The sequence below is a fragment of the Equus quagga genome, chromosome 3 (assembly GCF_021613505.1).
Source record: "Equus quagga isolate Etosha38 chromosome 3, UCLA_HA_Equagga_1.0, whole genome shotgun sequence".
Classification (NCBI taxonomy): Eukaryota; Metazoa; Chordata; class Mammalia; order Perissodactyla; family Equidae; genus Equus; species Equus quagga.
In genome coordinates, this window is record NC_060269.1 from 29,147,322 (window position 1) to 29,160,262 (window position 12,941).

Consider the following 12,941-nt stretch of genomic DNA (forward strand, 5'->3'; position numbering starts at 1 on the left):
TGTTTTGTAGGAAGCTGCATCTTTAAAGAGCAAAATGATTGTGCTGACAGAGGGCAGGGGCCCTTATGAATGGGGTGTGCAGAAGAAGGCCCCGGCTGTGGAGGGACCGGCTGTCCCTGGGTTGGGGGGGCATTGCTCTGACAAGGCGGAGGCCCTAGACTGGCATGGAGACCATGTGTGCTACCGCCATGTGTCCTATAGGTGCCAACTGGAAAAATTGGGCCACTTCTTTTCTCGAGAGCCCTCTTCCTTCTCAGGACATAGATCCTAGTTTATTTTTTAAAAATCTGTGCTACAAATTTCCACTTATGAGATAAATAAGTCCTGAGGACTTAATGTACAGCATGGTGACCATACCGATAATTTACCAACAATATATTGTACATTTGAAAGTTGCTAAGAGAGTAGATCTTAAATGTTCTCAACACAAGAAAAAAATTTGCAACTGTGTGGTGATAGATGTTAACTAAACTTATTGTGGTGATCATTTTGCAATATGTACATATATCAAATCATTATGTTGTACACTTGAAACTAATACAATGTTATATATCAATTATGTCTCAATTTAAAAAAATTGATGGTCTCTATAATCATGGGAGAGTCAAGGTGACAGTGGGGTACAGAGGATAGGGCACAATTGGAATCTGCTGGACTTGGGTTCAAATCCTGGGTCTGCCATTTACTGGGAGTTAAGTTAGAATCAGTTTAAATTAGCATTTGGAGCCAGGGAGGGGATACAGGGGTCCAGAGGGTGGAAGAGGAGGAGGGGAGATGGGTTTCAAAGTGGCTGAAAAGCTGGTTCAGCTGCAGGTGCTGCTGCTGGAGGGCTAACCCTGCGCTGGCGAAGAAACAGACTTACAGAAAGTTCAGGAAGCAACTCCCAGGCTAGATAAAGATCTGTGATTGGCTGCCCAGACCCGCCTGCTTTCCTGATTCCAGTTCCAGAGCAAAGGTCACCCAGCCTCTCGAATCCTCCTTTATTTCCCCCTCCCCTAGCTTTGTTTACCTTATAAGGAGGGTCAGCATTGCAAAGTCGAAAGTGCCTCTGTTATCTTCCCCTTGATTTCTACAAATAGTTCCGTGAACCAGAACGTTCCGTGTGAAAGATGGCTGGGAATTCAATCTTGCTAGCTGCTGTCTCTCTCCTCTCTGCCTGTCAGCAAAGTAAGAGTCCCGGGCAACGTGTGTGTGTGTGTGTGTGTGTGTGTGTGTGTGTGTGTGTGTGTGTGACAGAGGGAGGGAGTCTGACATTGAGTTTCTCACTTGCTGGTGGCCCTGTGTGCTCCACGGAGCACACAGTCTGTTCAGGGCCATCAGTGCCTCCTTCTCTGGGGAGAGGCAGAGATTTGGAACAACCCAGGGATTAGTTCTCCCAACAGAGACGTGGTGGGCCCTCCGAGCCCGGAGATTCTGCCTCGTCCGTGGTTATAACCCCCAGCCCGGTGCAAATAGGCATTAGAAGCAGGCTAACCTGGGGGGAGTGAGCTACATATATTTTAATTACAAGCGTTTCACAGGTAGCGTAGTTCCTGCTTATAAATCGTGGCTGGGATTACTTGAACCCTGATCTTTTAATTAATGTGTTTTCTTAAATAAACTGCCTATGGCAGTTATGATTATCAGGTTTAAAAAAATCTCCCTGAGAAATATGAGCTTCTGATGAAGTAATTCATTCCAAATTTTAAAGTGCCTCCCCACCAGGCTTATACAGTATCGTGACTGCCTGGTGAAGCAGAGGCCTCTTTCTCCACAGGGCTCCCGTTTGCTCAATTCATATTTTCTTACAATGCTGACTTCACGTGCTAAATGGGGAGAAGGGTCTGAGCGCTGGCGAGCAAGACTTCTTACCAGGGATGTGTATTTCTTTATTTGTTGAAGTGCTTGTACAGGAGGCAGGGCAGGGCTCTGACCGCCCGGGTGCCCGGCCAGCCCGAAGCACAAAGGTGCCACAGCCGACGATAAAGGCCAGCCTGCACGCATGCTCGATATCTTGCCTAGCCAGGCTGTTTTGTGAGTGTATGAAAATATTATACCTTAAGATACACGTTTGGGGCCAGTGTTGTGGTGTAGTGGTGAGGTCTGGTGCACTCCACTTTGGCAGCCCGGTGGGTGGTTCAGGTCCAGGCGTGGACCTACGCCACTCATCAAGCTATGCTGCGGCAGTGTCCTACATACAAAATAGAGGAATATTGGTACAGATGTTAGCTCAGGGCAATCTTCCTCACCAAAAAAAAAAAAAAAAAAAGTTAAAAAGAAGATACACATTTTGTAGTTTGATTCACAATCTTTTCTGGAGTAGAACAGGATGTTTATTCCCAATTTAAGAAGCACTTAGGTCTGAAGGGCTCCATGACAACCCCTAGTTCACATAGACTTACTCATAGGCACTGCTGACCCTGCGCATGCCCTCATGCCGGCACTGCAGAGAGCACAGAAGCGGGTCCACAGATGCCCCAGGCTGACAGAGCCTCTGTTATCCTCACAGAGAGGCTTCTGTTTGCTGGTGGGTCCAGGGAACAGTGTGAACTCCGGCAGAAGGGTGAGCGGCTGGGTGAGGCAGTGGGTGGGAGTGGGAAGGCAGGAGAGGAGACTTGCCGGGGTGGTTTGTGGTGGACAGAGAATGTTTAATGACGGGGTGGGAGAGAGAAAGAGAAGACACAGCTGTTTAGTTGGCATTAAGAACCAGAATCTGCTGCTTTTGCAAAAGTCTGGTGCTTATGGAGATAGGACATCATGCCCCATGGTAGAAGCAGCTCAGGTTTTGAAGATAGACACACTCCTAACTGTCTGGTCCAGACACTTACTAATTGGGTGCCCCTGGCCAGGATATTCTGTCCTTCAGTGTCCTCGTGGAAGAGGGATAAACAGGACTTTGAGTAAGAAGTGCCCGCCAGGGTGCCTGGCCCAAGGTTGTCAGTCCCCATCCTCAGCTGCCTCCCCACAGAGAGAAGCTTCTGCTGGATGGAGAGGTAGCCACAAGGTGAAGAAGCCCAGCTGTGGCTGGGGGGGTGGGGGGCAGTGAGGGGAGTGTCCATTCACTCTCCCCAGCGCACGTGTTCCTCTGGAGAAAGCCAGGGAAGAGAAAAGACAGGCAAAACCAAAGGAGATTATTCTCAAGTAGTTTTTAATCAACTGGTAAGAAGGGAAATAAAATTGAAGATCTCCAGAAAAAGTGTTGAAATAACCTTTCCACCCTCATCATGCTGTCCCAAGGGTAGCCATGGTCTCTCTAAGGCTGTGATCCGAGAGAACAGAAAGGGGCTTCTACCCTTAGGGCTGTACTAGCCCAACTGAACCCTTCCTGGGGCTGGGGGTGGGCTGGGTGGGGAGTATTCAGAAGTCTCTCCATTTCCTGAAGCTCGGGCCTCCCACTTGCTGCTCCTGCAGACACGTGCCACCCAGGTGCCGTGCCAGCCTAGAGAAGGACAGCACTTCAAAGCTTTCCCTTATTCAGCTTCATTTTGAAGCTCCAGGTTCATTGCTAACCTCAACCTACAAAAACAGAAACCAGTTTAAGAGGCAAAGCATTTATTTGGGATCAAAAACTTGCAGTTCGGGGAGCACAGATTCAGGTGGAAACCCAAACTGTCCTGCTAGGGAGTAAAAGTCAGGGGCTTTAAAGGCAAAGAAGGGAAATTACATTACAAAGAATTTTAATTGGAGTTGGAGGCAGAAGCCAGTCTTGGCTAAACATTGATTGACTGTTGATTCTATCTTCAGAAAGCTGGCAATCCTCAGTCTTTGCGATCAGGATGTTCGTTCTGCTGACTTCTCAAACAAGGGCTTGTAAAACAATTGCTATTTTGGCCCAGTCCAAGGGTTGACTCAGCCCAAGGTTCAAGACAGCAAGGCAGCTTCTCTGGAAAGCCATTTTAAAACGGCTCCACTAAAGTCAATTTTCACACCAGTGAATAAATCTAGGGGCACACATCTTTCATTCCTGCCGTCTTTAGACAGCTAGTGTTTTCTCCAAGGCTGTGGCGGAGTTAGAAGCAATGATTTCAGCAGGGTCGAGAATAGCAGAGTCCCATTTTTTCCCTCTGTGGATAGACCTCCGTTTTGGCTCCCGCTGGGCCTATGAGCCACTGGTCTCTCCAGATTTATGCTGCCTTGCAAGCATTTAACCCAGGGATGGGAACAGTAATGGCTAATCCCACACTTTTCTTAGCTTTACCCTACTCTCTCAGGCTTCAGTGACGTGACTGCCGTTTGCATGAGGAAGATTCCAGCGCTAAGCGTTTACACACTTCAGATGTTCAGCTCCAGCTTTTAAATCTGAAACAACCGTTTATTTGTAGCAGAGGGGAATTAGGATCAGGGAAGCAGCCCGCTGGGAGACCCTTCCTCAACCAGGCTCAATATCTACTGACTTCTTGTCGGAGGGGAGATAGTATCGTGTTTCAGGAGGAAACACATCACCCCAGTACCATGACACAACGAGAGATTGAAGCTACAAACTTGGTGTGGAAAAGGAAACTATTTTTAAAATGTTAGCAAGTAGGAAATGGATGTTGAGGGACTAAAATAAGTGAGACTAGAATAGTGTTGGAGAGAACTGGTAAGGAACTGAAACTGGAAAAAATAATCTGAAGGGAAATTATAGATCCCAGAAGTTAATTACGGGGTAAAAAGAGGGAGATAAAAACAGGAGGTGAGAACGGCTCACAGAGGAGGAAGTGTGAGTCTGAAAGTGCGAGATTCACAGAACAAATCTCCAGACGCTGGTGATCCTACACCCGCCATCCAGCAAACGGAGGAGGAGAAAGTCATAACCATCTTGTCATAGGGAAACTGAGTCAGGCAGGGAGCCATCATCCTCAAAAGTTTTCTTGTGACCCTCCCCACTGGCCCGGCTCACCCGTAGGGAACCTCTGATCTGCTTTATGTCACTATGGTGTCATTTGCATTTCTGAAAATTTTGAAAAAATGAAATTATTCAGTAGTACTTTTTTTGGTCTCGCCTCTTTTATTCAGCATAATTATTTTGAGATTCATCCATGTTGTTTTGTGTATCACTGGTTCATTCCTTTTTACTGTTGAGTAGTATTCTATTGTATGGATATACCACAATTTGTTGATCTACAACTTGTTGATGGACCTTTGTGTTAGGGTTCTCCAGAGACACAGGGCCAATGGAATACACACACACACACACACACACACACACAGATATTTATTTTAAGAAATTGGCTCACACAATAGTGGGGGCTGGCAAATCTGAAATTTGAAGGGTGAGCTAGAAGCCTGGAAATTCCAAGAGTTGTTGTTGCAGTCTTGAGTCCAAAGGCAGTCTGGAGGCAAAATTCCTTCCTCTTTGGGGGACCTCAGTCTTTTCTCTTCAGGCCTTCAATTGATTGGATGAAGCCCCCCCCCCCCCCCCACCTTAAGGAGGGCAACCTGCTTTACTCAAAGTCTACTGATGTAAATGTTAATCACATCTAAAAAAATACCTTCACGGAAACATCTAGACTGGTGTTTGACCAAAGAACTGGGCACATGGCCTGGCCTAGTTGACACACAAAATTAACCATCACAGAGTTGTTCCTAATTTTTGGCCATTAAAAATGAAGCTGCTGTGAGCATTTGTGTACAAGTCTTTGCCTGGACCTACGATTTCATTTCTCTTGGGGAAAAACCCAGGAGTAGAATGGCTGTGTCGTGTGGTCGATGCATGTCTAGCTAAAAAATCCCTTCTGAATGTTTTCCCAAAGTGATTGTACCATTTTACATTCACACCAACTCTGTTTGAGAATTCCAGTTGCTGTTATATCCTCACCTGTCTGTCTTTTTTAATTGGTATGATCTGTATTTTTCATTTTAGACATTTTAGTGGGTATATAGTTGTATCTAATTGTGGTTTAAATTTGCATTTTCTGAATGAATAATGATGCTGCACATTTTTAACATTAATTCTTTTTTACTTGCAGGTTATTTTGCTTTTCAAGTAGGAAGGGCAAGATTAAAATACAAAATTATGCCCCCGGCAGTCTCTGGGTCACCAGAATTTGACAGAATATTTCGTGCACAGTAAGTAATGCTTCTCCTGCCCTTCAGAGATCCGGGCCTGCCACATGCACACAATTCCTGACTAGGGGGAAGATGTGCAGAGAAGATAGCCCATTATAACAAAGCACTCTTCACAGCTAAGACCCTTCTTGTGATCCTTGAAGCTTGAAGCGTCCAGTGCACGGAGTCTCTACCCACCTATATTACAAATTCAGAGAGTGCATTTACGGAAAAGGCTGGGATCTTAGGAAGGACTGCTATATGTCTCTAAGAATGGCAATTTGGTTAAAGAGCCCCTTCAAGCACCCTGAGAATTTGATAGCCTTAAGTTGGATTAGTTACACTATCTGTTTTCTATCTTCTCTTTCTTCCTCTCCACTTCAGAACGGAGGTGGGTCAGTATTGTTCTCTGCCCATGAACCATTTCCTAAAGTTAGAAACCTATAAGAAAGAGAAAGCTTTCCATTTCACATGTATTGGTAGCGATTTTGATCATCTTATGCACCTTGCCTTTTCAGATCCACTGAGAATGTTCCACCATCAACACCATGAATTTGCCTGCTGTAAGACCCTAGGGCTCCTTTATATTTCATCCCCCACACGAAGTGCTTTTAAAACCTTGCGCATATCACCATTTATACATCGCTCGCTTCTTTTATTAACACTTTGTGACTTTTCATCTATGTTCATGATTGAGGTTGGCCTATAATTTTCCTTTCTTGTATGGCTCTTGTCTCATTTTGATATCCAGATTACACTAGTCTCTCAGAATAAATTAGAGAATTATTTTCTCAGAGAATTTTAATAAGATTGGAAGAGTGTGTTCCTTCAAAGTTATTAGAATTTGCCTGTAAAATGATCTAAACCTGATGTTTTCCTTGTGGAAAAAAATTTAAAACATGAGATTTGATTTTTCTAATGATTATGGGACTATTCAGTCTTTTTATTATGTTTTGAATCAATTTGGGCAAGTCATAGTCCTTGAATTGGCAACATTGGTCTCTTGTTTACCTGTTTGCTCCAAGCAGGATTGTACAGACTATTCCTTAGGCTTTGAAGTATGGGATGAATACCACTGGTAGTACAAGAGATAATTTTAAGAGGTGTATAGACACGATTTTTTTAAAAAAAATTATTGTGGTAAGAACATGCAATATGAGATCTACCTACTTAAATTCTTAAGTGTATAATACATTATTGTTGACTGTAGGTCCAATGCCATACAGCAGATCTTCTGAGCTTATTCATTTTATTTGATTGAAACTTTATGCCCTAGATATGATTTTAAATAACATTGAACCACGTGATAAGAAAGTCATTCCCATTTCAATTGTCTTTGAATCTTTATGGGTATGTCAAGTGGAAAGTATTTGTTTGGTGCCAGTATGTCCTATAGTCCAAAATTAATATTCATCTTTCTAAGAGTACTACATCTATGTGGTCTGAAGATAAAGTGAGATGACAAGCCTTATATAAACAAATAACTCTCTGTCCTCAATCCATTCCCAGAGACAACCATTGGCACCTCTTTCGATCACTCCTTTTGGTATTTACGTCCATACTGTGCTTTCACTGCTTTGATTCACAAATTTTAGACATTACCAATTGACTTCCTTTTATGGAAGAAAGAATCTCATGCTCCTCCTCTTCTTCTTTTCTTTATCTCATCCTTCCAGTAAAGTTTCATCACTTTGTCGAGTTAAATCAATAGCCAATGTTTATATTATTGTGATTAGGTAAATAACGTTCAAAGCTGAATCAAATAGTGTATTATGATTACATTTCCTTCTTACGCAACCTTTTGCTTTACCTGGGGTTAATAATCACCTCTTTGTTTTTTCTTTGCTTAGTTTCATCCCCGATTCTTCAACAGAACTGAAAATCTACTCTTAGTACACTCAAATACATTAAGTAATCTAGTCATATATTTGGGTTTTTTTCTTGGAGCCATCTGCTTGAGGCTTCCATTTTTCTGCTCCATTCTGGAGGTTGATCTTTAGGCCTGCCACACAGCTGTCATCCTGAGACTTCCTGTCATCATCCTAGGAATTTCCCTTATCCTCTACTGATTTGAGTCACCTGTTTCCTGGATCTCATATTTTCCTGTTTATTTGCTTTCTCTCTCATTTTGGTGGAGTACAGCCTATGGAAGCTTCCTGAGAGAAGGTAAATGGTAGGTCAAATGTCGAGACTTTACATTTCTGAAAATGCCTTTATTCTGCCTCACAGTTGATTGATGGCTTGGCTAGACATATATTTCTAAGGTAAAAATCCTTACCCTCAGAATTTTGAAAATATTACTCCATTATTTTTTAGTTTCCACTGATATTGTTGAGATGTTCTGTGCTGTTCTCATTCCTGATCCTTTGGATCAGTTTGGAAACTGGGGAAGCTTTAGGATCTTCCCCTCATCCCAGTGCCTTGAGATGTTATAGTGTTGTGCTTGCTCAGTGAAATTTGGCTTCACTATGCTGAACTCTAGATGAGGCTTTTTCACAGCCTAAAATCTCATGTCCTTCTGTTCTAGAATTTTTTTTGATATTATTATTTTTCCCCAAATTTTCTCTACTTTGTTTTCTCTGTTCTTTCATTCTTCTTTTTTTTCTTTCTTTCTTTTTTTTTTGGTGAGGAAGATTGGCCCTGAGCTAACATCTGTTACCAATCTTCTTCTTTTTTTTGCTTGAGGAAGATTGTCACTAAGCTAACATCCGTGCCAATCTTCTTGTATGTTGTATGTGGGATGCTGCCACAGCATGGCTTGATGAGCCATAAGTCCACACCCAGGATCTGAATGCACAAAACCTGGGCCACTGATGCAGAACACACGAACTTAACCACTAGGCCACTGGGCCAGCCACTGTTCTTTCATCCTTAAAACATATATTAGTTGTATGTTGACCTCCTGGACTGCTCACCTAGTTTTCTTTTATCTTCAGTTTTTTACCTTCTTGGACTTTTTTTCTTTCTGGGAAATTTCTTGAAATTCTAACGTCTTAGTGATTTTTTAAAAAAATTTCAGATATCAATTTTAATTCTTAAGATTAATTGCTATTCTCTGATTGTTCTATAGTAGTTGTTGCTGCTGCTGTTAAATCATCTTTTTTTAGTTTCATGGATGCAATTTATTCTCTTATGTCTGAGGATTATAATGATAATATTTTGGTTTAAAAAAATTCGTGTATCATTTTTGTTTCTTCCAAGTTCCTTTTTATTGTCTATCTTGGATTTTGTCTTTCATTTTTACTTTTTATTCACCCATTAAATATTTATTGAGCACTTCTATATACCAGGCACTGTTCTAGTAGCTTGGGATATAGCAGTGAACAAATCAGATGAAGATCCTTGCCCTCTTGAAGTTTACCTTCTAGCCAAGGAAAACAGAAAATGAACAATAAGCAGATAATATTATAACAAAATAACACATTATGTAAGAAACTAGCAAGTGTTAAGATATAAAAGAAAGAGGAGAGCATTGCATGGGGGTATGGGGGTGGGCTGTTAACAGCGTGGGTTGCAATTTTAAAATAGGGTGGTCAGTGTGGGCCCCGCTGAGAAGGTGGCACTTGAGCAAAGGCTTGAAGCAGGTGAAGGAGTTAGCCATGTGAACATGTAGAGAAAACACTCTTGAGGCACAGGGAACAGCCAATGCAAAGACCCTAAATGGGAATGTGCCTGGTGGGTTGGCAAGGAAGTCAGTGCGGCTGAGAGAGAGAGCTGACAGAATGCGGTAGGAGGTGGTCAGAAAGGTAATGGATGGATCACATAGCGCCTTGAAAGCCTTTGTAAGGACTTTGGCATTTTCTCTGAGTGAAATGAAAAATCATTATAGGGTTTTAAGCAGAGAAATTACATGATCTTATGTTTTAAAAGGATCACTTTGTCTGCTTTGCTGAGAGTAGTCTATATGGAGGCATTGGGAAAAGCAGAAAATTCAGTTAGGAGTCTACTGAAAAAATACAGGTGAGAGATGATGGTGACGTGAACCAGGGAGATAGCAGTAGAGATGATGAGAAATCATCAGATTCTGGATGTATTTTGAGGATAGAGCCAATAGAATCTCCTGACATAATAAATATGGAGTTTGAAGAGTCACGAGTGACACTTAGAGTTTTGGCCTGAGCATCCCAAAGGATGGCATTGTGATTAACTGAGACAGAGAGGCTGCAGGAGGAGCAGGTTTGAGGGGAAGACCAGGAAGTTCCCTTCTGTCATGTTATGTCTCAGATGTGGCTTATGCCTCAGCTAAGGCGTAAGCAGTATGATCTACTAAGCTACTTGGATCATTTGTTACTGCAACACAAACTGGCTAATACATTGTTGTTTACACATGCAAGTAGAGATAGACAGTTGGATATACAAATCTGCACTTTAGCAAAGAGGTCTGAGCTGGGAATACAAATTCAGGAGTCATTGGCACATGAAGATGATTTAAAGCCGTGAGACCGGAGGAAATCTTTACGGGAGTGGGTGTAGATAAAGAAGAGGACCAGCAACTGAACCTGGAGTCCTCCGGCCTTACGAGGTCAAGAAGACAAGGGTCCAGCAAACAGATCTGAGCTGAAGAGATCTTAGAGTCTTTACTCGAATGTCAGGTGATTCTTGATTGGCTATCTGTGCAAGTATAAGAAAGAGGCTTTAGAGAGTGACTGGAGGCTCTGTGCGCATGCGCAGGGCTCACTGCGTGGGCATCTTCGCTAAAGGGAGATTGATCAGTAGGCAGCTTTCTACTGGAGGGCCTGCGAATGTCAGCACCTATGTGGAGGTCGTCTTTCTGGAACCATTTCGTTTCTCTAGGGAAAACTCTTAAACTCCCTGTGAGGGCAGAGAGAATAGGGGGTGATGGGGGAGTGAGGGGTGAGGGATGAGGATGGGTATAATGGCCTGACTTCGAGTAGTCTGAGAGTGCGGTGGGTGAAGCAGGGAAATTCTCCCACTGTGCAGTATGTGGATTTGCACTGTTTTCAGTACAGAATTTTACACCATCCTCCATTGTTCCTGGAGCCCCCAGAGATTCTCTGGTTCAGTTTCTCCAGACAAGAAACCTCCACCTCCTGTGATGGAGGAGTAGGAGGGCGGCTCAGAGGTGGAGAGGATCTGAAGCCCTCCTTACACAGTCTTTCATCCAGTTCTTCTGTTTCAGCCTTTGGCCTCCAAGGTACCTGGTACCCCCAATCCTTGAGCTTCTTGGGGTACTGGGAGAACCTCTCTGTCTTCACTGGTTCTTCCTTCTGCAGGCACATAGGTTTCAATTTTCTGCCCTCTGCCAATTTACCTACTATTCCTCCAAGTACTGTCCACTCTTGAGAAATTTGCTAAGATCTCTCTTCCACTGCTGTACCTGCTCCTATTCTCTTTGTTCTTGATGACTTTATATCTATTTTCAGTTCCTTTACAGGCATTTTAGTGAGATTTCAGGAGGGAGAAGAAATTAACATGGGTTCAATCTGCCTTGTTTGGCAGGAAGTCCTCATGATGTGTTCTTGACACCTCTTGAACGCCCATTCTCCTCATTCAGCTGAGAAAGGGTCTCAGGCTCAGAGCCTTCAGCAATCAATAGCATCTAATGAGAATTTGATAACTTTTTGTTTTCATGGGTTTTAGTTTTATGCTTATCTTTTATTTAGAAAGTGATACTCTTTTTCCTCTTGCAGTAGAAACATAAAATTTCATTTTCCCTAATTTGTTTAAATAAAAAAAATAGTTGGTTATAAGAAAATAGTAAGTAGTATATGGAAAGGCTAAAATTTTGGCAGTGATATATTAATGATTAAAGTTTGGGAGACCCCATACCATTTATAAAAATCGTCACAGGAGGACATTCCACATCTTCCCACTTTGTCTTTCATCATCTGAGAACTTCCTGTTGGGGAGCCTTGGGCTCCCAGCAGGCTAAGTCCCTGGACCACTTCTGGTTCTATGTTTGTTCTCATAGTTTGCACAAATTTGATTTTTTTTTTTCAAGTTATTTCTCTCTCTCTCTCCTCTTCTTTGCCTGGCCTCCTCTTGTCCTCGGAATAAAGCTGGACACCATTTCCAAACATGCCTCTCAAGTTGTTGTTTATAAAATAAGTATACAAACCCAATTTCCTTGTTGGAAGTGTTTCATTTGTTCTGTTTGATTAGTCACAGCAGAACAGAGAGGGGTTAAAAATTAGTAACCAATCACTGGGGCGGGGATGGTGCGTGGCGGGATTTGGAGCCATAAAATACCTTTCAGGGCACAGTAGTAGCTCCTGGATTCTCTCTGAAGGGTGAATGGGATTGGCCCTACTCCACTGAATCTCTTCTTACATATTCCACAGCATAGCCCCCTTCTTGCCTTAGGTTCTAAGGCCAGATTAGATTAGATTCATCGCTAGGGAAACCATTTCGACTTTATCTGAGGTGGTTCAGGCAGGATACTCTGGGATAACCAGTTCATTCCAAAGTCTATTTGGCTACCCATTCTTGTCTTCCAGGGTGGGCTCCCTTGAGCTCTGCAGATCCCTGAGAGGGAATGCACTTTCTTCTCTGGCTCTCCTGGACCAAAGCGTCTAGTCCTGTCAGCCTCCCTTGAAGGTCTTAGGGCCTTGGCTATGACAGAGATGCTGCCTTTTCTCAACTCTTTTCTCCTGCTGCTTTGCGCCAAGCAGAGCCAAGAAGCCTGATGTTATGACTAATTCCATTTTTAAGTGGAACTTGACATCTCATAGCAATCACTTCAAGGTCCCTCTGACCACCACTTATGTACCTGTTTCCTATCTGAGGTCAGGTTGGATAGTCATTTGCCAAGCAGAGATGATCATTCTGGAGCCTAACATACCTGAGTGACCAGCCCAGGGCCCCTTCCTAGAGTCCTCGTTCAAATTCCTCTTCTCCTCCTACAGGGGGGAACTTAGAGATGACTAGCTCTAGAGTTTTGCAGTCTTTTGACAGAATACATTTTTAAAAAT

The 12,941-nt window shown here is 43.0% G+C and overlaps 1 protein-coding gene across 2 annotated transcripts in view; it reads left to right on the forward strand.

Moving 5' to 3' along the window:
- Nucleotides 1-986: 986 nt before the first annotated feature.
- MGST2 (microsomal glutathione S-transferase 2) overlaps nt 987-12,941 on the forward strand; it is a 38,300-nt gene continuing 26,345 nt past the window's right edge. The window contains exons 1-2 of one of the 2 annotated variants that reach the window (XM_046656356.1): nt 987-1,167; nt 5,931-6,030. In XM_046656356.1, the coding sequence (XP_046512312.1) occupies nt 1,110-1,167; nt 5,931-6,030 (158 nt within the window). In that variant the 5' untranslated portion in view covers nt 987-1,109. The remainder of the gene's footprint in view (nt 1,168-5,930; nt 6,031-12,941) is intronic. The other variant, XM_046656357.1, reaches the window with a different exon arrangement.